Here is a 25,282-nt window from a genome sequence, read left to right on the forward strand (position 1 = left end):
CAATGGATTATTCCTTTAATTAACAGTTTGTTGCTTGACTGCAGGGTAAGGTGAGGGGTCTTCTCTTATATGTTGTTGGTCCTTGGTTCTTCTATTGCTTCCCTTATCTATCTATCTATCTATCTATCTATCTATATAGCTATTTATCTATCTACAAATATATATATATATATATATATATATATATATATATGGAGAGAGAGAGAGAGAGAGAGAAAGAGAGAGAGAGAAAGAGAAAGAGAGAGAGAGAGAGAGAGGAAGAGTAAAATCCTTTATCTTTGTTCATATCAGCAAAGCTTGTAGCTACTTTCCTAGAGAGTTTAACAAAATATTGAGATACCATAGAAGAAACAAAGGCAAAAACTATGTTAATTTTGGTGATCAAATGACTGGTAGCTGATGATACGATTGATTGAGAAAACCATGGCATATGTTATCATCAAACATTATGGAAAAGGAGAAGGGAAAATTTGGGAGTGTAAATAATCCACACACTTGAGAAATGCATATTTTAATTTTTTATTTGAAATTTAATTTTAAAATATGTTATTCTCAGGTGCAAAGTGTAAAACTAGTATTTATAAGCTAGATTGTCTTTTGTCGAAACTAAATTATGATATATTTATTTCATTTTGTGATTCTCCTATGAACTTTCTTATTATTTTAGGGTAGAAAAATATTTTTCTTTTCTTACAATAGGAGGTCAAGTTTAACTATGTACATGATTTAATATAGTGAATGAAAATAAATTCTTTCTTTCAAGGTAGTATTTTTTGTTTTTACTTAATTCTAAATAAAATTTAAAATTAAACAGTACTTAATACTTAACAATTTTGAATTCTTTGTTATTTTTTAATATATTCTATTAAATATTAAGAAGTAAGAAAAAAAACCAATACTCACTTTAGTTATGGTAATTCACTTTTAGCATTGAGAAAATACCAAAATTTAATTTTTTTTTTTCGTTTAATCAAAAAATTTAAGAAATAAGTAATAAATCAGAAAAAAAATTAAAAAATATATCATTTGAAATTTGCGAATGAGTGACTCTCAACAAAAATTTTAAAAAATAAAAATCTCCTTAGTTTATGGAAAGGTCATGAATTTGAATCTTATCGCAGTTTAATACTCTTGTATATTTATTTAGAAGGTGTATTGAGTGTTGGATGTTATCAGGCTTTAAATTTTAGGTCAATATGTTTTATATATATAATTAAACCATTGCCTGATGGTTTAATTTTTTTAATAAATTGCACAAGTTCAAGCAATTAGTGACTTAAACATAATTTGTTCTCTTGAGATGTTATAATGGTGTTGCAATCTAATTTGTGCATAATCATTCCCTAGTTTCTAATTATAAAATTTTCTTCGATTGTGCAAGAGGATGAGGAACACAATTTGTGTAAGGTGAGGTTAAGCAAAATATTCCATTAGTTTATTGGACATTCCAAGATGATTTTCATCACTTTCCTCTTGTTCATGATCAACATGGCCCTGCACAATTAAAAAGTAAATATTCATTGGATAAAATATAAAAAAAAATTACTAATAAAAAGCTAAGTACTTAAAAACAAATTATTTTATGCTTAAAAACAAGCTAAGTACTAGTGTTCATGTGGATATACTTCCTACTTTCTATGCTTAAAAACAAAAAATAATATTATTATTTTAAAGTGTTCTTGTGAATAATGTTTCTAAGAAAAGTTTAATGCACTAATATATAATTGATGTAAATAAAAAATAAAATAAAAAAATTGTATTACAAATATATCGCATAAAAATCAATTCAGATAAATAAGTATGTCTTTTATTTGGCTTGTTAAGTAATTTGTGGACATGACCCGAGTTATGAATCATATAAGTCATTCCTTGATCAATGTGGAATATATTACTCGTCTTGATATCCTTTCTAATACTCTTTATATCAGCTCTCATATTTTTCATATCACTTTTCATATATGATCTCTCACATTTTTTGTATTTATTGTCACATTTTATTTATACTCATTCTTATATTCTTTATACTCCCTCTCACATTTCATATACCTATTTTTATATTCTTTGTATCTCTTCTTACTTTTTTCACACCTTTTATTATAAGATTCAATCATCTCTCACATTCTTCATATTTTGACTTATATTCTTTGTAAATCATCTCATCACTGTCTTAATTTGTATTTTCATATTTTTTATACATTCTTTCACATTCTTTATACACTTACAAAAACTATTAAAGGTTGCATATTAAAATATTATTTGACATCAAACTTTTACTTATTGAATTTATATTTATATGTATATATATAAAAATAAAAATAAAAAATTAGAGTTGAAACCACATGGTTTCTTTCTTTCAATATCTTCATAAAGAAACACAAATCTCTTATTTCTATATTTTCTTCAAGAGATACAAAATTTGATCTTAAAATTTAATTGATAAATTTTATACATGTATTGCAACAAGGTGTTTTGAATTTTATACTTTGTCCAAGAAACTCACTACCATTGTGGAGACATTTAATTTGTTTGTTTATGTTGACTCTTTGTGTTACAAGTCTTTCCGAAATTTAATGCAAAATTTAATGGATATTTTGCTTTTCTTCCCCCATTGGTTTAGTTTCTATATGCTTGTTCGGATTGAAAAGCAAAATCCACATCTCTTGATAATTATTAAGATATGTTTCTGTTCCTTTCCCCGCAGAAAAAAGCTGCATGAATACTTTACAAGGAAGGAAAGGGAGGAGGTGTGGAGGATGATGGCAGAGGGTAGAAATGAAGAAGCTAAGGAGATGCGGCATAGAAACTCGCCGTTGAAGATGAACGACACAATAAATTGGGCGGAGGTACACGACACACGAGATTTGGCGAAGATCGTCTTGTCGAGGGTCATAGAGAAACTCTATGTTGTGCGGATTCAAGAACCGGCAGTTTTGGTTGGAGTTGAAGAAGACGTCCAGTGGATCCAAAGGAAGTTGATGCGTGTTCGGGTTAAACCTGAATATTCCCCTGAGGAATTAATGGACGTTGCCTATGATTTGGAAGATGTGATTGATGACCTTATACTCAGGTCAGCCGGAAAGCAAAGCAGAATAGGAAATTGGGAGAGTTGCCTTTTGATAATCAGAATTCATAAGAAGCTGGAATTGGTAAAGTCTAAGATTCCTGCTCTACCTCGTCTCCCGATCATAATATCAACAGGTGCCAACCATGATAACTACTTTGAAGAAAGGGTCTGGTCAGACATCTTCTTGATACACCATCGGAGTGTGGCAAACACAATTGTTTCCCCAGTGGAACAGAAGGTATCAGCTCTGCTAGCTCAGGAGGTAATTCATCCCCATACTAAGAAGAAAGTCATGCGGGTGCTAGACAAATTCAGGTCTCTGAATGATTTTCTGGCAGGCTTACAATCAGTGGAATTAGACGCTTGCGGAATGGTTTGGATGGAGGAGTTGTCCCATGTTGCCCTGTCTGCTGTGACTGCCATTGAGGACTTCATCAATAAAAAAGAAGAGTTCACAAAAAGAAGTTGGATGAGACCTTCCAGGGGATTTCTTTTTGCTTTTGGCAAATTGAAATCTGAGGATAAGCTTGCTATGGAAATGGACAAAATATATGCTAAGATCCAGAACCTCTCTATGGACAGGCCAACAGAATTCAGTAGACAAAGTCAAAGTAGGGACACAGAGTCCACCGTGCGAATCTCACCACAGCCAACGATGCAAGAACCTAATCTCGCCAGCTTCACTGATGATGTACATGCAATGGTAAAACGGTTGCTTACAGATGACAAGAGTTTCAGAGTGATTCCAATTATGGGTATGGAAGGCATTGGAAAGACGGCCCTTGCAAAGTTGATCTTTAACAATAAAGATGTTCTAAACCATTTTCCTTTTGGTGTTTGGACGTCTGATGGCCATGAATTTCACCTACGTGACAAGGAGAAATTGATGGACTCCAACCTAAGTCAACTAGGAGATGTGTGGAATTATCATGTTGAGTTACAACGGCTGAAAGCTTTCTTAATTGATAAAAGGTCTCTTATAGTTCTGGATGATACTCATATCCCATTCTTAGACCATGTGTTAAGAATACTTGCAGAATCATCAAACGGAAGTAGAATGATTTTGACTACTCACAAAATCAGTTTACCACCAAATTTCCGAACGATGAGTGATCCTCACCTACTGCGATTACGAGGAGATGAGGAGAGTTGGGCATTGTTTACCCATGCTTTGAAAAAGACCATACCCCCGGAATTGCTAAAGCTGAAAGACAAAATCGTAAGAAGGTGTGGGGGTCTGCCACTGCTGATTGTAAAATTGGCAGAAGCACTCTCACACAAGGATGCAACCATTGAAGAATGGTCCACAGTACTTCAACAGTTTCATCATGACCAACAGCAACTTTGGTCCAACACCCTCTATAAGATCCATAAGGATTTGTCCTTGTACATGAGGAGATGTCTATTTTATTTCACTTTATTTCCCAAGGATTTTGATATTCCAGCAAGAAGATTGATGGCACTGTGGGTTGCAGAGGATTTGGTCCAGCCAGAGGGCGAGAATGAAACTCCAGAAGACGTTGCAGAGAGGTGTCTGAATATGTTGATAGCCCAGGGAATGGTTCAAGTGACAAAGAAGAAGCTTAATGGGAATGTTAAAATGGTGCGAATGCCGGATGCCCTAAGACAATATTGGTTATCCAAAGCTCAACAAGCCACATTTCTTGGAATTCATACTGACACAAGATCTGAGTTGTCCCTAGGCACCAGCAGGATCCGTCGTCTTGTTGATCATCTTGACAAAGAAGATGTAAGCTTTGATCATATTCATAGTGATTACAATACAACTTCTACTTCTTTGGCACCTTACTATGAAGATGTGCTTTCTTTTATATCCTTTGATACTCGAAAAGAAAGCCAACCAGGAGAAGACGTGGGAAACTTTCTTCGTCAAAGCATATCCAGTGGTTGCTTCCTAGTACTGCTCGTGCTTGATCTTGAAAATGTATTCAGACCGAAGTTACCTGAGGCAATTGGCAAACTAACTCGACTAAGGTACTTTGGCTTAAGATCTACATTTCTCGAGATACTCCCATCATCTATAAGCAAGTTGCAGAATGTTCAAACACTGGACATGAAGCATACTAGCATCAACACTCTGCCTGATTCAATCTGGAAGCTACAACAATTGCGGCACTTATACTTGAGTGAGAGCTACCGAAGTAAACTTATGCTTGGACAGGGTACCAATTTTCCTACAATCCTCCAGACATTGTGTGGGCTATTTGTAGATGAGGAGACCCCGGTAAGAGATGGCCTAGACAGGTTACTCAATATTAGGAAATTGGGATTAACAATGTCATCTAAACAAGAGGCAATGTCATTGCAACTGCAGGCAGTAGTTGACTGGGTTCTAAAACAGAAACAACTCCGGTCTTTAAGGCTCAAATCTATTGATGAAAACAATCAGCCTTGGGATCTAGAATTGAAGCCTTTAGTAAGCCTTGTGAATCTTTCTTACATTTACTTGCTCGGACGGTTAAGGAATCCATCTATTATTTCCCAATTCCCATATAGCCTCATCGACCTCACCTTATCAGCTTCAGGACTTGTAGAAGATCCAATGCAGTCATTGGGTAGGCTTCCCAACCTTAGAAGTCTTAAATTGCTCGCCAAATCTTATTTAGGGAAGAACATGCTTTGCTCTTTTGGAGGCTTTCCTCAGCTTCGAGTTCTTAAACTATGGAAGTTAGAGCAACTGGAGGAATGGAATGTAGAGAAAGGAGCATTACAAGCTCTCCGAGATCTGGAGATTAGGTTCTGCAGAAGTCTAAAAATTCTTCCTGCAGAATTGCTACATAGAACTCTCTTGAAAATTGAAGTTATACCTGCCCAGTAAGTTCACTACTAGTCTCTTGAAAATTGGTTTATGACCTGCTAACATGAGATGATTTCCTAATGTAACCAACAACCTGATGCACCATTGTGTTTTTCCCCTTTTTGTTTTGTTTGATTAGGACGTGAGAAGCTATGCGAGAAGGTTCCGGTCTACTTCTTCGTGTTGGCCTTTGCTTTCCATTTCAATGTTTTTGCTATTGGAGCAGATATTCAAATACTCATGAGGGCAGTTCTCAGTTGCAACAATTTATAGAGCTCATTTTGAATTGGGTTTCCATCCCTTCTGCTCATTATTCTGTTCTACCATTGATGATAAGTTCTTGTCTTTCAAACCTTAAACGTATACTGTAGTGTACTTGTTAGTAGATTCTGTAACTTGTGTGTGTGAACCGTAGAATCAGGGTATCATGAACACAATGATGTTGTGGGTGTGCATGTTATAGAATTTGCTTTGTGATTGTATTTGGATTGAATAGAGTAATTTCCTCTTTCAGTTGAAGATGTTAATTGGATTGAATTTAACTAGTCTGCTGGAATGCATATACCGAGAAAATAACATGTATCACTATTCTCTTCTTGCCCAGATGGGTGAAGGAGAGTGAGATTAATCCTCCATCTTCGTTAGAAATCATAATACTAATATGTTAAAGAGTTTAGAATATTCCTATTTGTAGCTTATTTTTACAAGTGTATTGTGTTCAAAGTCTTGAAATAAGTTATATTTATATATCAAATTAATGCATCCTGCTGCTAACAAACTCAAATCAGAACCTACCATCACCTGCATGGCTGCTTACAGCCCAATCCACTGGCTTACACCTTTTTTTCCCTTTTAAATTAAGAAGATTTGGGAGTTAGATCATGCCATATAATTATGGAGCAATTGTTATAGCACCCATTTGAAATGGGATTCATCCACCTAAAGCTCTTCAACTCCAACCCAAGCTGCTGGTTATTGAAGGAGAAGAACAGAGAGTTTCACCAACAACCTCCATCCAGTGCTTACTGACATGAGATATCTATCTCTGTCCTGCTTCCTCAACTTCAACCTCTTACATTCCATCTGCTTCCTCTTCTTCTTTTGGGGCGGTCAGTGTGGATTCTGGAAATGAACAGCAGAGCTTTCACCCAAGTGAGACATTTGGGTTTGGGTGTTTGAAGACAGGGCAATTAAAATACCGTTTCCAGAATGCCAGAAAAATTTAAGGCCTAAATTCCTGGATAAGCATTGAGCTTGAAGATTTCAATGGGGAACAGTGATATAACCAGGAACTGCAATAGGTAATTCTGATATAGCTGCAGAAAACAGCCTTTCTTGCACTGCAGCCATTCCGCATGAGGCTTACTTCTTTTCCAACATTTTCAAGCACTAATTGCAGCTCTCCTTCGTTCTTTTTCCAGAATATGCCTTGGGAGTTTTTTCAAGAGAGGAAGTACATAACAGTTAGAAACCAAGCTGCTTAACATTGGAAGTGAAAGGAAATAGAACTAATCGGGGATTTTTTATGCCTGCAGGACGGCTAGAGATAGAGGATCAGTGGGAGTGTGCGCAGAAATGGGAGATGGTGAGTCATGTGTTTGTGGAGAAGCTATCTTATTCTGTAAGACAGGGTTGACCGGATCAACATACCAAGTAGCCCAGATAAGGTGAAGAGCTGCTCACTTATGTTTGCCTTCGCTGATTTCGATAGAAATGAATGTCCAATCTTCTCATCTTATCTTCTTTTCATCTTTTATTAGATCTGACGCCCATTTCCACCATCTATGTCTTACAGGTTTTTCTTAATTAATTCAAGGATTATTGCTATAGCATTTGGAATTGTGTTTGATATCCTACTTGGATTTTCACATTACCCACATGAACTAATTGATAAAAATTTCTATGCTTTCCTAAATATATACGTTCACAGAGAAAATGCTACCTACAGATCAACTTACCAATTCGTCTCTGTTGTTTATAATGATAAAGATGTTTGGTATTTTAGGAGATAAATGGAGATCTTCCCAAAAAGCTTGAGAAAATCTGGGAACCCTGTGATATGATTTTACTCAGCCTAAAGTTGTCATCATCTTGTTGAGCAAGGAGAGAAAATGTATAGGGACAAGATAGGTCAGAGTCATCATTTAGCTCCCTTATTGATTGGGCTGCAACAAGTGTCTTGCCCTTGGTGACCCAGACATCATTTGATTCTATTCATCCAAACAAAATGATCATTTCAAGATCTCCTGCAGCCTATTCCATTTGTTCAACTCTTTCAACTGCAATACCAGCCTATCGAAAAAATCTTTCAGAGGAGGCTTTTACAGTGATTAAGGTTGAGCTTGCGTTGGTTTACATTTTTGTGAACTCCTACACCTGTTTGTAAAGAAATCTCACTCCAATGCGTATTTGGAGTATACTCATTTGGAGTGTTGTTAGCCAAGAAACTATACTGAAATGTAAAATTTGTGGTATGCTTAGCACGACATATAGAATGTGTTTTCGAAAAAAAATGAATTGTGTGATATGCCTGCCACCATTAATTACTTAATATTGAAGGTTACTTTAAATTTGAAAAAATCATTGAACTGTAAGATTAACAAATATAACAGCAATACTTCTGAACATGATGAAGCCGAGGAAGCATGCATTCTGGGATATTGGAGGACGCCAAAAATTAATATCACTGTGGATTAGTTTGCAATTGCCAATATTAGTGCATTATCCATGTTGGAAGCGTTGAAGAAGGTTGTCAAAGTATAGAGTCATGTTACCAATACCCTCCCTGTACATCCTCATCAAAACCAAACATAGAATCATGGTGTTGAATTAGCTTTTGGGAAACCTGATAATGAAAACACTTAGCTATCTATTTAGGCTATTTCTAGGTTTGATGCTGACCTCTGTTGATATTTCCAAGATCTTAGTGTTTATTTAGTCCATCACCAAGTGAAGCTTATGCTGAAATTTCAAATTGTCAAAACCCAAAATAACTTTTTAAAATGTCTCCACCAATTACTTTTTAAGTCGCTCACATGAAATAACCACATAACATCCAAAGCTGATGCTAAAACACTGCAAAGTTCTTCCATTCAAATCAGTCCTTTATCATCTAATTCTTCTCTTCTGACTCCTTAATTGAAAATGCTTATGAACCTGAATTTGTCTCATATATGTCAGGCCTTCTTCACTTTGGGATAAATTGAATCATGGACTAGCAAGTGTATTGCCCGTGTTCTGATACTGTATCCAGCTCCAGTATGACCGATCTACGTCTTCAATGTCCACAATACAAGTGGCAACTTTTAAAATGCAAAGAGAAAGAGCAAGGATCTTAACCTTATTTTTGCTTTATTGAATTCAATTTGATCCGAAAAATCATGATTGAACAAAGCGGATCTCCCAAACTTCTTCTGTCTCATGTGCTGCTGATTTGAGTATAAGGTAATCATCATAGGTCAGGTCCATTAATTTCAGTATAAATTCATAAAGCCTATGAACCTCAATACGCAATTTGCTTTCGATCCATTGAAGAGTCCATGAAACTCTACCAGAGGCGTCACTACAAAACCATTACCCATTTCCCATGCACCTTACCTTTGTCATGCGAAAACAAAACCTTTCCTTGCCAGAGGCATCTGTTTGTTTATGTTGACTCCTTGTGTTACAAGTCTTTCAAAAAGAGTCTACCAGTATTCCTCCTAGAAAAAGGATAGAAGCAGTTCATCGTCTTTGATAGAGAAAAAGAAAAAGAAAAAGGAACTGGTGGTATTAGGCGGTCAATACGTGGTGGTTGCTGTAAGTTGGCTTTCAGAGAAAAATATATATATACATAGAGAGGAAAGGAGGTCAAGGGGGATTGTTCTTAGAAAGAGAAAATAAAGGTAATAATGAAGAAGATGCAGCATGCAAACTCTAAGTTGAAGATGAAGGTCATAATGGAGAACTACAGTCTTGGATGAAGATAGTCTTTTCCAGGGTTAAAAAAAATCAGTTTTTCTTTTAATAATTCCTACAACCAAAGGTGATTGGCAAGTCAATTTTTTTTAAAACTACTTTTCATAAAAATAAAAACTAAGTTGATGTTACAAATACTTTTCCTATTTTAATTTTGTAAAAAAATTTGTAAATTTAATTTATATAATATTAATTAAATTTAATTCAAAATTATAAATTACATTTAAAATAAATATTTTTGTAAAATTTAAATACAAATATTTTAATAAAATCACATATTATATTGTTCATATAAATGATATTAGTTTAGCATATATTATAAAATATGGATAAATTGAATTTTTTTTAAATAAATAATTATAATAATTTAAAATTAATTATGATTAATAATATTTTATTTAAAATAAATTTTAAAACAAAAAATTATTTAATTTTTTCATATATAAATAAACCAATTTCTTTAGTTACATATACCCATTTAATACTTAATTATGAAGAGAGTATTTAGAACTATTTTTTATTTAATATGAAATTATTCATATCAATTTTTAATTAAATTATTTTTAAGAATTAAAAGATTCATTAAATAATTTAAAGTATTGAATCTCAATTGATTTAGAATCTATTTATTTAGTGAGAAAATTTAAAAAAATATAATTTTTTATATACGATAAATAATAAAGTCATAACTCATTATGTATTAGTTTTGATATATTATATTTGATAGTGATTGGATATATATTTGAGTTCCAATTTATTTTTCAAAATTATTCAACTCATTAATAAATTCAATACATTAAATCTCACTTAATTTAAACTCGTTAATGAATCAAACACATTAAAACTTTTTTATTTGGAGTTTTTTTGCCTTAGTTAAAAAAGAAATTTACAAAAATATCGTTATACATAAAAGAAAAAACTAACAAAATCATTGGGAATAAATTTTAATATGTAAATTTCTAATATTAATAAGGCTCACCTTTAAGATCCAGGACTTTCTAGTACTAACTGAATTAGTTTTTTAGTTTAATAAATGTTATGTATCAAATATCACTAGATTTGAAATTTATTTGTTTAATCAAAATAATTTAAAGATCCAAGTTAAAAGAAGTTCACAAACTACATTTATTTAAGATAATAAATCATCTTTGAAAAATTTTTATATTCGTTGATGGAGAGAGAATAAATATAAAATAAAATCGTGTCGTAATTTATTTGTTTTTGTCATTTCTTTTCATGCTATTTTTCATTTCTTATATTTTTTTTAAAAAAAAAGGTAAAAATAACTTTTACTTAATCTCTCAAATTGTTCTTTATTTCACTTTATTTTTTAAAATTACTTTTAAAGAACAACTGCCAAACGACTCATAAATTTTTAACAACAAAAAATTGTTTTTAAATCATTTCATCAACCGAGCTATTGTATGTTCCTTTTTTTTCTTGTACTTCACCTTCTTAATTTTATTATGGTTATATTTAAATGGAATCAAAATATGCAATAAATAAAATATAAGAGCATTAAATAAAGTAAAATGATCAAAGAATGAAAATAAAAATAAGAAAAAGGAAAACCAAAAATAAAAATAAAATAATAATGGTAATAATAAAAAAAAATGTAAATTCACAAAAACAAAATTAGAAGTCTACATTCTCCTCCGGTCGACCCATGAAAAATCACACAATGCAAGGATCAAGGATCTATTGCTTGTCAATGCTAACTAATTGTTAATAAACAAAAATTAGTAACCATCAAACCTTAGGAGGACTCATAAATTTAACTTATACCTTTATATACATCATCAATCCACCTAATAAATTAACAATTTAAAATCAATTCACTTAATAAATTAACAATTTTAAATAAACTGATATTTTTAGTATGAGATTCAAATATAGAAAAATATTTCAACTTCAATTGGAATATATTTAAAAAAAAAGAAAAAAAAACTGCTCCATATAATTGTACATAACTCGGGTATCTAATGTTTACCTCTTCAACAAGGTGTGTTGAGTTTTATACAGAGGATTACATATATTGCACCAGCTTCTTTAATGTCCAAGAAAGTCACTACCCATTTCCCACCTTATCTCTCTCATGTGGAAACAAAACCTTTCGACATTGGAGACATTTGTTTATTTAAGTTGACTCCCTTGTGTTACAAGTTTTTCAAAAAGAACTAGCCTACCTGTGTTCCTCTTAGAAAAATGGTGGAAGCAGTCCACTGTCACTCATGGACAAAAAGAAAAAAGAAAAAGAAACTGATGGTATTGGGTGGTCAATATGTGGTGGTCACGGTAAGTTGGCTTTCAGAGGAAAATACATATATAAAGAGAGAGGAAAGGAGAAAAGACGTCAAGGGGGAATGTTCATAGAAAGAGAAGATGAAGGTGGTGAGTATGAATTGGGTTGGAAATTAAAAATAAAAATGAGTATTTAAAGTGAATAGGAAGGACAAAATGATGAGGGAAAGACTTAGTTTTACTTGTTAGTTCCCAGATTTCCTTGCAATTGTGAGTCTGTTACTAAGGCAGCCTCCACTCAGTCCTTTGCTGTTCGCGGCCGGCTTCATCTTGGCAGTATGAAATGGTTATTGGGTTTCGTCGGGGGCATGGTCGCCTACAGCTTCCTGTAAGAACAATGAAATTTTAACAAGTCTGCAATATCATCTCCCCTTTTATTAAATATTTATGCGTTAATAATCATTTCGGTAGTTGTTTAGTTTTATTCATCATCCTCCAGCATTATATTGATATTTTGCCTGAGTTTTTTCTTCTTTGTTTCTTCCCTTGGTTTAGTTTATATGTTCTTGTTCGCATTGAAAAGAAAAATCCACACGTCTAGATAATTATTAAGATGTGTTTTAATTAAGATTTGTGTGAATGCCTTTCTGTTCCTTTCCCCGGAGGAAAATGCTGGCTGCATACTCTACAAGGAAGCAAAGGGAGGAGGCGTAGAGGATGATGGCAGAGGGTAGAAATGAAGAAGCTAAGGAGATGCGGCATAGAAACTCTACGATGAAGATGAACGACACACCAGACTGGGACACTATAGATCGAGACTGGGGCACTATAGATAGGACGGAGGTAGATGACTCACGAGATTTGGTGAAGATAGTCTTGTTGAGGGTCATAGAGAAACCAAGTGTTGTGAGGATTCAAGAACCAGCAGTTTTCGCTGGAGTTGAAGAAGAGGTCCAATGGATCCAAAGAGAGTTGATGCACGCTCGGCTAACATATAGTTATGTCCCAGAACAATTAATGGATGTTGCCTATGATTTTGAAGATGTGATTGATGACCTTATACTCAGATCAGCCGCAAAGCAAAGGAGAATAGGAAACTGGAAGAGGTCGCTTTTGTTAATAAGAATTCACATGAAGCTGGAATTGATCATGTCTAAGATCCCTGCTCTTCCTCATCTCCCATATTGTATGGAAGCACATAGTGCCTGGCCTTTTAACTACAGTATTGAAGAAATAGTCTGGTCAGACATCTTCTTGATACATGGTCAGAGTGTGGCAAACACGGTTGTTTCCCCAGTGGAAGAGAAGGTATCAGCTCTGCTAACTCAGGAGGCAATTCATCCCTATACCAAGAAGAAGGCCATGCGGGTACTAGACAAACTCAGGTCTCTGAATGGTTTTCTCAAAGGCTTAGAATCAGTAGAATTAAATGATGGTGGAATGGTTTGGATGGAGGAGCTGTCCCATGTTTGCCTGTCTGCTGTAATAGCCATTGAGGACTTCATCAACAGAACACAACAGCTCACAAAAAGAAGTTGGATGGGACCTTCCAAGGGATTTCTTTCGGCTTTTGGCAAATTCAAATCTCAGGATAAGCTTGCTGTGGAGATGGACAAAATATATGCCAAGATCCAAAACCTCTCTATCCACCGGCCAACAGCAGTCAACCCACAAGGTCAAAGTAGGAACCCAAAGTCTACCTTGGGTTCTACCGCCCGAATCCCACGACAGCCAACAACGCAAGAACCTGATCTCGCCAGCTTTGGTGATGATGTTCATGCAATGATAGCACGGTTGCTTACAGATGATGAGAGTTTCAGAGTGATTCCAATTATGGGTATGCAAGGCATTGGAAAGACAACCCTAGCAAATTTGATCTTCAACCATAAAGCTGTTGTGGATCATTTCCCCATTGCTCTTAGGAGGTCAGATGGCTGTCGACTTCAGCTTCGTAACAAGGAAGAATTGATGGAGTCCGATCTAAGTCAATTGGGAGATGTGTGGAGTTATGATGACGAGATGCAACGGCTGAAAGCTTTCTTGATTAATAACAGGTCTCTCACAGTTCTAGATGATTCGCATCTCTTGTACGACATGCTAGAAGTGCTTCCAGATACATTAAATGGCAGTAGAATGATTTTGACTACTTGCGAAACAATCCTACCGCTAAATCTCAAAATGAAGAGTGATCCTCACCAACTGCGGTTACGGACAGATGAGGAGAGTTGGGCATTGTTTACCCATGCCTTGAAATTTAGCATACCCCCAGAATTGCTAAAGCTGAAAGACGAAATTGCAAAAAGATGTGGGGGGCTGCCACTGCTGATTGTAAAATTGGCAGAAGCACTCTCACACAAGGATGCAACCCTTGAGGAGTGGTCCACTGCACTTCAACAATTTCATCATGACCAACAGCAACTTTGGCCCAGTACCCTCTACAAGATCCATAAGGATTTGTCCTTGTACATGAGGAGATGTCTATTTTATTTCACTCTATTTCCTCAAGATTTTGATATTCCGGCAAGAAGATTGATAACATTGTGGGTTGCAGAGGACTTGGTACAGCCAGAGGGCGAGAATGAAACTCCAGAAGATGTTGCAGAAAGGTGTTTGAATTTGTTGATAGCCCAGGGAATGGTTCAAGTGACAAAGAAGAAGCTTAATGGGAATGTTAAAATGGTGCGATTGCCGGATGCCCTAAGACAATATTAGTCATCCAAAGCTCAACAAGCCACATTTCTTGGAGTTCATACTAACACAAGATCTGAGTTGTCCCTAGGCACCAATAAGATCCGTCGTCTGGTTGATCATCTTGATAAAGAAGATATTAGCTTTGATCATATTCACGGTAATCACAACACAACTTCTAGTACTTCTTTGACACCTTACTACAAGGATGCACTTTCTTTTCTGTCCTTTGATACTAGAAAAGAAAGCAAACCAGGAGAAGAAGTGGGAAACTTTCTTCATCAAAGCATATCCAGTGGTTGCTTCCTAGTACTGCTCGTGCTTGATCTCGAAAATGTATTCAGACCAAAGTTACCTGAGGCAATTGGCAAACTAACTCGACTAAGGTACCTTGGCTTAAGATCTACATTCCTCAAGATACTTCCATCATCTATAAGCAAGTTGCAGAATGTTCAAACACTGGACATGAAGCATACTTGCATCTACACTCTTCCTTGTTCAATCTGGAAGCTACAACAATTGCGACACTTACACTTGAGTGAGAGTTGTCGAAGTAAACTTATGCTTCGACATGATACAAATTTTCCTACAATCCTCCAAACATTGTGTGGGCTTCTTGTAGATGAGAAGACTCCCGTAAGAGATGGCCTAGACAGGTTACTCGATATTAGGAAATTGGGATTGACAGTATCATCTAAACAAGAGGCAATAACATTGCAACTGCAGGCAGTAGTTGACTGGGTTCTAAAACTGAACCAACTCCGGTCTTTAAGGCTCAAATCTATTGATGAAAGCAATCAGCCATGGGATCTAGAGTTGAAGCCTTTAGTAAGCCTTGTGAATCTTTCTTACATGCATTTACTTGCTCGGACGGTTAAAGAATCCATCCATTATGTCCCAATTCCCATACAGCCTCATCGACCTCACCTTATCAGGGTCAGGACTTGTAGAAGATCCAATGCAGTCACTGGATAAGCTTCCCAACCTTAGAAGTCTTAAATTGCTTGCCAAATCTTATTTAGGGAAGAACATGCTTTGCTCTTTAGGAGGCTTTCCTCAGCTTCGAGTTCTTAAACTATGGAAGTTAGAGCAACTGGAGGAATGGAATGTAGAGAAAGGAGCACTACGAGCTCTTCGAGATTTGGAGATTAGGTTCTGCAGAAGTCTGAAAATTCTTCCTGCAGAATTGCTGCATAGAACTCTCTTGAAAATTGAAATTATATCTGCCCAGTAAGTTGACTACTTCATCTCTTGAAATTTGGTTTATAACCTACTTTAACATGAGATGATTGTTTTGTTTAACAAACAACCTGATATGCCATTGTGTTTTCTTTCTTTCTTTCTTTTTTTGTTTGATTAGGGTGTGAGAAGGTAAGCGAGAAGGTTCTGGTCTACTTCGTGTTGGGCTTTGCTTTCCATTTCAATATTTTTGCTGTTGGAGCAGATATTCAAATACTCATGAGGGCAGTTCTCAGTTGCAACAATTTATAGAGCTCATTTTTTTGAATTGGGTTTCCATCCCTTCTGCTCATTATTCTGTTCTACCATTGATGCTATGTTCTTGTCTTTCAAACCTTAAATGCATACTGTATTGTACTTGTTAGTAGATTCTATAACTAGTGTTTGTGAACTGTAGAATCAGGGCATCATGAACACAATGGTGTTGTGGGTGTGAATGTTATAGAATTTTGCTTTGTGACTGTATTTGGATTGAATAGAGTTTTTTTTTTCTTTCAGTTGATGTTTGTTGGATAGAATTTAACCAGTCTGCTGGAATGCACATAGGGAGAAAATAACTATTCTCTTCTTGCCCAGATGGATGAAGGAGAGTAAGATTAATCCTCCACCTTTCTGTAGCTTATTTTGTAAGTGTATTAGGTTCAAAGTCTTCAAATACGTTATATTAATATATCAAAGTAATACTCTGTTGTTCACAAGCTCAGATCCGAGCCCACCATGGCTTGCATGGCCTCTTACATGCTCTGCCCATTCCAATAGTTAGTCCATTTAGTCCAAATACAATCTCAAAGCTTACACCCTTTCCTTTTTTTCAATTTAGAAGAGCCTACCACTACAGATTTGGATATTGGATCGTACAATATAATTATGGAGCAATAGTTACAACACCCATTTGAAATGGGATTCATCCACCTCCAAACCAAAGTTGCTGGTTATTGAAGGAGAAGAACAGAGAGTTTCTCTAACAACCTCCATCCAATGCTTCCTGACATAAGATATCTATCTCTGTGCTGCTTCCTTAATTTCAACCTGTTACAGTCCATCTGCTTTTTCTTTTTCTTCTTTTGGTGTGGTCAGTGTGGGTTCTGGAAATGAACAGCAGAGCCTTCACCCAATTAATACATTTAGCTTGTGGTTTGGGTATTTGAAACAGGGCAATTTACAGAATCCAAACCCAGTTGAATGTAAAGCCAGGAAGTTGCTGCCAGACAATATGTTGTATCTTCTGGTCATGTGCCCTTTCATGCTTCCTGCTGGTACAGGACAGATTCGCCAAGGCCATACAGTTTTTTAAGCACAACAAGGGCATAGAAGGAAGAAGGCTTGCCAAAGGTTACGTACCCATCAGTACTGAAGTTCTAACTCTGCAAGTGAAAGGAGACAAAAGCAAGCATGTGCTATTCGATGCCTGTAGGCTTGCTAAGTCCCTACAACTCCTGGGGACATATGAGAAATGGAGTCCAGAACAGAAAGGGCATATGATATGTGATGTGTGGGTGGAGATGCTGTGTTATGCTGCAAGTCAGTGTCGATGGAATCTCCATGCCAACTTGCCAAGCAGTTGAGACGAGGGGGAGAGCTGCTCACCCATGTATGGCTTCTGATGGCTCCTTTTGTTATAAGTGAACATTTCAAGATTTTACAAGCCCATGACAACTGATGAGAATTTTTTCAAATATTATTTTAAAAAAGGTTTTTTTTTTAAAAAAAAAAAAGCAAAAAAAGAAAACATAAAAATATACATTTTATTAGCCATTTTGTTTTTACATTGAACTTATACTTTGAAAAGACAAGTTAATTTTTTACATTGAATCTGGTCTTTTCAAATGACAATTCCATGTGAAATCCTAAATTAATTACTCTGACTAAAATTGTACTATCAAGTTTACGTATAATCTTACATGAAGTATCAGTAAAGCCTAGTATTAGGGTTTTAACATAGGTTAAGAACAGACTGAGTGATGGTGTATCTATTCCCTTGTTTAGCCAACCTTACTTTTTATTACGATTTAATATCTTAGCATTGTAGTGTAGCAAATACTAATGAAATTCAAATACAGAAAAATATTTCAAATTCAATTGGAATATTTAAAAAAGACAGTATTTTGTCAAAATTCCAGCTTTCTAGGCCTATCCCCTTGTCCATTGGCCTTATCCTTCAATTATTATTATCATTATTTCACATGGATTTACAACCTTAGGTGGTAGTGCTACAAAGCTTTCCAAAGGCATCAAATGTACAATCTTATCTTCTATTGTCAAGCTGATTAGAAACACATCAGCTGAAGTATAGCTGCTTAATTATGGTCTGAACTGATTTTCTCGAGGATATGTACAAGCTGGGTTCTACATTCCCCAAAGATCTCTGTTTTGCATGAGCTTAAAAATTGAACACTCTTGTTCTTTAAAAAATGATTTATTTAGTTTTGAAATTTATATCCTCCTTTATTTCCTTCAAAAATGTTGTTTCTCTCCCATTCCTAATCCATTTCTCTCTCATTTTTAATATCTAGTTCTCTCTCTCTCTCTCTCTCTCTCTCTCTAAGTTCATGCTCTCTCTCCCTTCTCAATCCAACCCCTACAACAAAAATGTCAAATTCCTTATTTTTATATCTTCTTCAAGAGATAAAAATTTTGATAATGAAATTTCATGGATAAAAACTCTCATCCCTCACATATTTCACAAATAATTTGGTTGTTGGAAATATTTAATTTTTATGCTAAATTTCTTCCTTTTTTTTTTGCATCTTCTACTTTTTCTATTTATAAATTTCTTGTATTACATAGTTTACTATTTGAGTTTCAAATTATTTTTAAAACCTATTAAACTTGTTAATGAATCAAACACATTAAAACTTTTTTATTTGGAGTTTTTCTGCCTTAGTAAAAAGAAATTTACAAAAATATCTTTATACATAAGGAAAAAACTAACAAAATACTTTTAAGATCCATGACTTTCTAATACTAACTGAATTAGTTTTTTAGTTTAATAAATGTTATGTATCAAATATCACTAGATTTGAAATTTATTTGTTTAATCAAAATAATTTAAAGATTCAAGTTAGAAGAAGTTCACAAATTACATATATTTAAGAAAATAAATCATCATTGAAAATTTTTTATATTAATTGATGGAGAGAGAATAAATATAAAATAAAATCGTGTCATAATTTATTTGGTTTTGTGATTTCTTTTCATGCTATTTTTCATTTCTCATATTTTTCTTTAAAAAAAAAGGTAAAAATAACTTTTATTTAATCTCTCAAATTGTTCTTTATTTCACTTTATTTTAAAAAATTACTTTTAAAGAACAACTTCCAAACGACTCATAAATTGTTAACAACAAAAAATTGTTTTTAAATCATATCATCAACCGAGCTATTATATGTTCCCTTTTTTTTCTTATACTTCACCTTCTTAATTTGATTATGGTTATATTTAAATTGAATCAAAATATGCAATAAATAAAATATAAGAGCATTAAATAAAGTAAAATCATCAAATGATGAAAATAAAATTAAGAAAAAGGAAAACCAAAAATAAAAATAAAATAATAATGGTAATAATAAAAAAAATGTATATGCACAAAAACAAAATTAGAAGTCTACATTCTCCTCCAGTCAACCCATGAAAAAACACACAATGCAAGGATCAAGGATCTATTGCTACATCAATATTAACTAATTGTTAATAAATGAAAATTGGTAACCATCAAACCATGATAAAATTAACTTATACCTTTATATACATCATCAATCCACCTAATAAATTAACAATTTTAAATAAACTGATATTTTTAGTATGAGATTCAAATATATAAAAATATTTCAACTTCAATTAGAATATTTTTTTAAAATAATAATAAAAATTTAAAAAAAAAAAAAAACACCTTCTCCATATAATTGTACATAGCTCTAGTATCTAATGTTTACCTCTTCAACAAGGTGTTTTGAGTTTTATACAGAGGATTACATATATTGCACCAGCTTCTTTAATGTCCAAGAAACTCACTACCCATTTCCCACCTTCTCTCTCTCATGTGGAAACAAAGCCTTTCGACATTGAAGACATTTGTTTATTTAACTTGACTCCCTTGTGTTACAAGTCTTTCAAAAAGAACTAGCCTACCAGTGTTCCTCTTAGAAAAATGGTGGAAGCAGTCCATTGTCTCTCACAGACAAAAAGAAAAAGAAAAAGAAACTGATGGTATTGGGTGATCAATATGTGGTGGTCACGGTAAGTTGGCTTTCAGAGGAAAATACATATATAAAAAGAGAGGAAAGGAGAAAAGACGTCAAGGGGGAATGTTCATAGAAAGAGAAGATGAAGGTGGAGAGTATGAATTGGGTTGGAAATTAAAAAGGAGAATGAGAATTTAAATGATCAGGGAAAGACTTAGATTTACTTGTCAGTTCCCAGATTTCCTTGCCATTGTGAGTTTGTTACTAAGGCCGCCTCCACTCAGTCCTTTGCTGTTCGCGGCCGGCTTCATCTTGGCAGTATGAAATGGCTATTGAGTTTCGTCGGGGGCATGGTCTCCTACAGCTTCCTGTAAGAACAATGAAAATTTGATCAAGTCTGCAATATCATCTCCCCTTTTGTGATATTTATGCGTTAATAATTATTTCAGTAGTTGTTTACTTTTATTCATCATCCTCCAGCATTATATTGATATTTTGCCTGAGTTTTTTCTTCTTTTCTTTTTTTTCCCTTGGTTTAGTTTATATGTTCTTGTTCGGATTGCAAAGAAAAATCCACACGTCTTGATAATTATTAAGATATGTCTTAATTAAGATTTGTGTGAAAGCCTTTCTGTTCCTTTCCCCGCAGGAAAATGCTGGCTGCATACTCTACAAGGAAGCAAAGGGAGGAGGCGTGGAGGATGATGGCAGAGGGTAGACATGAAGAAGCTAAGGAGATGCGGCATAGAAACACAACGATGAAGATGAACGACACACCAGACTGGGACACTATAGATCGAGACTGGGACGCTATAGATCGGGCGGAGGTAGATGACTCACGAGATTTGGTGAAGATTGTCTTGTCGAGGGTCATAGAGAAACTCTGTGTTGTGTGGATTCAAGAACCAGCAGTTTTCGTTGGAGTTGAAGAAGAGGTCCAATGGATCCAAAGAGAGTTGATGCACGCTCGGCTAAAATATAGTTATGTCCCAGAGGAATTAATGGATGTTGCCTATGATTTTGAAGATGTGATTGATGACCTTATACTCAGATCAGTCGCAAATCAAAAGAGAATAGGAAACTGGGAGAGGTGGCTTTTGTTAATAAGAATTCACAAGAAGCTGGAATTGATCAAGTCTAAGATCCCTGCTCTTCCTCATCTCCCATATTGTATGGAAGCACAAAGTGCCTGCTCCTTTAACTACAGTATTGAAGAAATAGTCTGGTCAGACATCTTCTTGATACATGGTCAGAGTGTGGCAAACACGGTTTTTTCCCCAGTGGAAGAGAAGGTATCATCTCTGCTAGCTCAGGAGGCAATTCATCCTTATACCAAGAAGAAGGCCATGCGGGTACTAGACAAACTCAGGTCTCTGAATGGTTTTCTCAAAGGCTTAGAATCAGTAGAATTAGATGATGGTGGAATGGTTTGGATGGAGGAGCTGTCCCATGTTTGCCTGTCTGCTGTGGTAGCCATTGAGGACTTCATCAACAGAACACAACAGCTCACGAAAAGAAGTTGGATGGGACCTTCCAAGGGATTTCTTTCGGCTTTTGGCAAATTCAAATCTCAGGATAAGCTTGCTGTGGAGATGGACAAAATATATGCCAAGATCCAAAACCTCTCTATCCACCGGCCAACAGCAGTCAACCCACAAGGTCAAAGTAGGAACCTAAAGTATACCTTGGGTTCCGCCGAGCGAATCCCACGGCAGCCAACAACGCAAGAACCTGATCTCGCCAGCTTTGGTGATGATGTGCATGCAATGATAGCACGGTTGCTTACAGCTGATCAGAATTTAAGAGTGATTCCAATTATAGGTATGCAAGGCATTGGAAAGACAACCCTAGCAAATTTGATCTTTAACCATAAAGCTGTTGTGGATCATTTCCCCTTTGCTGCTTGGAGGTCAGATGGCTATCGATTTCAGCTACGTAACAAGGGAGAATTGTTGCAGTCCGGTCGAAGTCAATGCAGAGTGTGGAGTAATCAATACGAGATGCAACGGTTGATACCTTTCTTGATTAATGACAGGTCTCTGATAGTTGTCGATAATTGGAATTTCTTGGTCGACGACCTAGAAATGCTTCCAGATGCATTAAATGGCAGTAGAATTATTTTGACCACTTGCGAAACAAAGCTACCTCCAAATCTCAAAATGAAGAGTGATCCTCACCCACTGCGGTTACGGACAAATGAGGAGAGTTGGGCATTGTTTACCCATGCTTTGAAATTTAGCATACCCCCAGAATTGCTAAAGCTGAAAGACGAAATTGCAAAAAGATGTGGGGGACTGCCACTGCTGATTGTAAAATTGGCGGAAGCACTCTCACATAAGGATGCAACCATTGAGGAGTGGTCCACTGCACTTCAACAATTTCATCATGACCAACAGCAACTTTGGCCCAATACCCTCTACAAGATCCATAAGGATTTGTCCTTGTACATGAGGAGATGTCTATTTTATTTCACTCTATTTCCTCAAGATTTTGATATTCCGGCAAGAAGATTGATAACATTGTGGGTTGCAGAGGATTTGGTACAGCCAGAGGGCGAGAATGAAACTCCAGAAGATGTTGCAGAAAGGTGTTTGAATTTGTTGATAGCCCAGGGAATGGTCCAAGTGACAAAGAAGAAGCTTAATGGGAATGTTAAAATGGTGCAATTGCCCGATGCCCTAAGACAATATTGGTCATCCAAAGCTCAACAAGCCACATTTCTTGGAGTTCATACCAACACAAGATCTGAGTTGTCCCTAGGCACCCGCAGGATCCGTCGTCTTGTTGATCATCTTGACAAAGAAGACATAAGCTTTGATCATATCCATGGTGATTACAATACCACTTCTACTTCTTTGACACCTTACTATGAAGATGTTCTTTCTTTTCTGTCCTTTGATACTCGAAAAGAAAGCAAACCAGGAGAAGAAGTGGGAAACTTTCTTCGTCAAAGCATATCCAGCGGTGGCTTCCTAGTACTGCTCTTGCTTGATCTTGAAAATGTATTCAGACCTAAGTTACCTGAGGCAATTGGAAAACTAACTCGACTAAGGTACCTTGGCTTAAGATCTACATTCCTCAAGGTACTTCCATCATCTATAAGCAAGTTGCAGAATGTTCAAACACTGGACATGAAGCATACTAGCATCAACACTCTGCCTGATTCAATCTGGAAGCTACAACAATTGCAGCACTTATACTTGAGTGAGAGCTATCGAAGTAAACTTATGCTTCGACATGGTACTAATTTTCCTACATTCCTCCAGACATTATGTGGGCTATTTGTAGATGAGGAGACTCTGGTAAGAGATGGCCTAGACAGGTTACTCAGTATTAGGAAATTGGGATTAACAATGTCATCTAAACAAGAGGCAATGTCATTGCAACTGCAGGCAGTAGTTGACTGGGTACTAAAACTGAACCAACTCCGGTCTTTAAGGCTCAAATCTATTGATCAAAACAATCAGCCATGGGATCTAGAATTGAAGCCTTTAGTAAGCCTTGTGAATCTTTCTTACATTTACTTGCTCGGACGGTTAAGGAATCCATCTATTATGTCCCAATTCCCATACAGCCTCATCGACCTCACCTTATCAGGGTCAGGACTTGTAGAAGATCCAATGCAGTCACTAGATAAGCTTCCCAACCTTAGAAGTCTTAAATTGCTTGCCAAATCGTATTTAGGAAAGAACATGCTTTGCTCTTTAGGAGGCTTTCCTCAGCTTCGAGTTCTTAACCTATGGAAGTTAGAGCAACTGGAGGAATGGAATGTAGAGAAAGGAGCACTACAAGCTCTCCGACATTTGGAGATTAGGTTCTGCAGAAGTCTGAAAATTCTTCCTGCAGAATTGCTACATAGAACTCTCTTAAAAATTGAAGTTATACCTGCCTAGTAAGTTCACTACTTAGTCTCTTGAAATTTGGTTTATAACCTGCTTAACATGAGATGATTACTCTGTGTAACCAACAACCTGATACACCATTGTGTGTGTGTTTTGTTGTTTTTTTAGGTTGTGATAAGCTATGTGAGAAGGTTCTGGTCTACTTCTTCGTGTTGGGCTTTGATTTCCATTTCAATGTTTTTGCTATTGGAGCAGATTCAAATTCTCATGAGGGCAGTTCTCAGTTGCAACAATTTATAGGGCTCATTTGGAATTGGGTTTCCATCCCTTCTGCCCATTATTCTGTTCTACCCGTTGATGCTAAGTTCTTGTCTTGCAAACCTTAAATGCATACTGTAGTGTACCTTTCAGTAGAATCCAGGCATCATGAGCACAATGGTGTTGTGGGTGTGACTGCTCAAGAATTTTCCTTTGTGAATTGTATTTGGATTGAATGAAGTACTATTCTCTTCTTGTCCAGATGGATGGAGAGTACACATAGATTAACCCTTCTCCTTTGCTTGAAGTCATAATACTAATATTAGAGTTTGAAATCTTTCTATGTGGCTTATTTTGTCAGTGTATTAGGTTCAAAGTCTTGAAATACGTAATATTAATATATCAAATTAATGCATCCTGTTGCTCACAAGCACAGATCAGAGCTCACCATCACCTGCATGGCTGCTTCCATGCTCTGCCCATTCCACTAGTTAGTCCAGTTAGGCTAAATACATTCTCAAAGCTTACATCATTTTTTTTTTTAATTTAAAAGAGAAGGACCACTACAGATTTGGACATTGTATCATGCAATATAATTATGGAGCAATTGTTACAACACCCATTTGAAATGGAATTCATCCACCTAAAGCTCTTCAACTCCAACAAAAGCTGCTGGTTATTGAAGGAGAAGAGCAGAGAGTTTCTCCAACAACCTCCATCCAATGCTTCCTGACATGAGATATATATCTCTGTCCTGCTTTCTCAACTTCAACCTGTTTCAGTCCATCTGCTTCTTCTTCTTCTTTTGGTTTGGTCAGTGTGGATTCTTTAAATGAACAGAAAATATTTCACCCAAGTGCGACCTTTGGTTTGGGTGTTTGAAACAGGGCAATTAAAATACAGTTTCTAGAATGCCAGCAAAATTTAAGCCCTAACTCCATGGACAAGTAGAGGTCAAACAGCATTGGGTTTTAAGATTTCACTGGGGAACAGT

The 25,282-nt window shown here is 35.6% G+C and overlaps 3 protein-coding genes across 3 annotated transcripts; all 3 read left to right on the top strand.

Annotated features, from left to right (window-relative positions):
* The first annotated feature begins 2,756 nt into the window (after positions 1–2,756).
* Positions 2,757–6,299, top strand: LOC117915306 (putative disease resistance RPP13-like protein 2). Its single transcript, XM_034830860.1, has 2 exons — positions 2,757–5,899; positions 6,022–6,299. The coding sequence occupies exons 1-2, from the start codon at positions 2,757–2,759 to the stop codon at positions 6,026–6,028; spliced, it is 3,150 nt and encodes a 1,049-aa protein (XP_034686751.1). The 3' UTR covers positions 6,029–6,299.
* A 6,501-nt stretch (positions 6,300–12,800) lies between these two features.
* On the top strand, positions 12,801–14,792 carry LOC117915308 (putative disease resistance protein At1g50180). The gene has a single exon (XM_034830861.1). It carries the CDS (start codon positions 12,801–12,803, stop codon positions 14,790–14,792), a length of 1,992 nt encoding a protein of 663 aa, XP_034686752.1.
* Positions 14,793–20,341: 5,549 nt separating this feature from the next.
* Positions 20,342–24,570, top strand: LOC117914136 (disease resistance RPP8-like protein 3). The gene is made up of 3 exons (XM_034829347.1): positions 20,342–20,558; positions 20,838–24,080; positions 24,199–24,570. Coding segments are annotated over exons 1-3 (3,294 nt in total). The 5' UTR covers positions 20,342–20,508; the 3' UTR covers positions 24,200–24,570.
* Positions 24,571–25,282: the final 712 nt, after the last annotated feature.

This window comes from Vitis riparia, chromosome 5 (assembly GCF_004353265.1).
Source record: "Vitis riparia cultivar Riparia Gloire de Montpellier isolate 1030 chromosome 5, EGFV_Vit.rip_1.0, whole genome shotgun sequence".
Lineage (NCBI taxonomy): Eukaryota > Viridiplantae > Streptophyta > Magnoliopsida > Vitales > Vitaceae > Vitis > Vitis riparia.

Excerpts from the sequence above, each read along its gene's own strand:
- LOC117915308 (XM_034830861.1), top strand. The coding sequence starts at position 12,801 with ATGGCAGAGGGTAGAAATGAAGAAGCTAAGGAGATGCGGCATAGAAAC.
- LOC117915306 (XM_034830860.1), top strand. The coding sequence starts at position 2,757 with ATGGCAGAGGGTAGAAATGAAGAAGCTAAGGAGATGCGGCATAGAAAC.
- LOC117914136 (XM_034829347.1), top strand. The coding sequence starts at position 20,509 with ATGAAATGGCTATTGAGTTTCGTCGGGGGCATGGTCTCCTACAGCTTC. Across the intron at positions 20,559-20,837 it reads ATGGTCTCCTACAGCTTCCT|GAAAATGCTGGCTGCATACT; the intron begins GTAAGAACAATG and ends CTTTCCCCGCAG.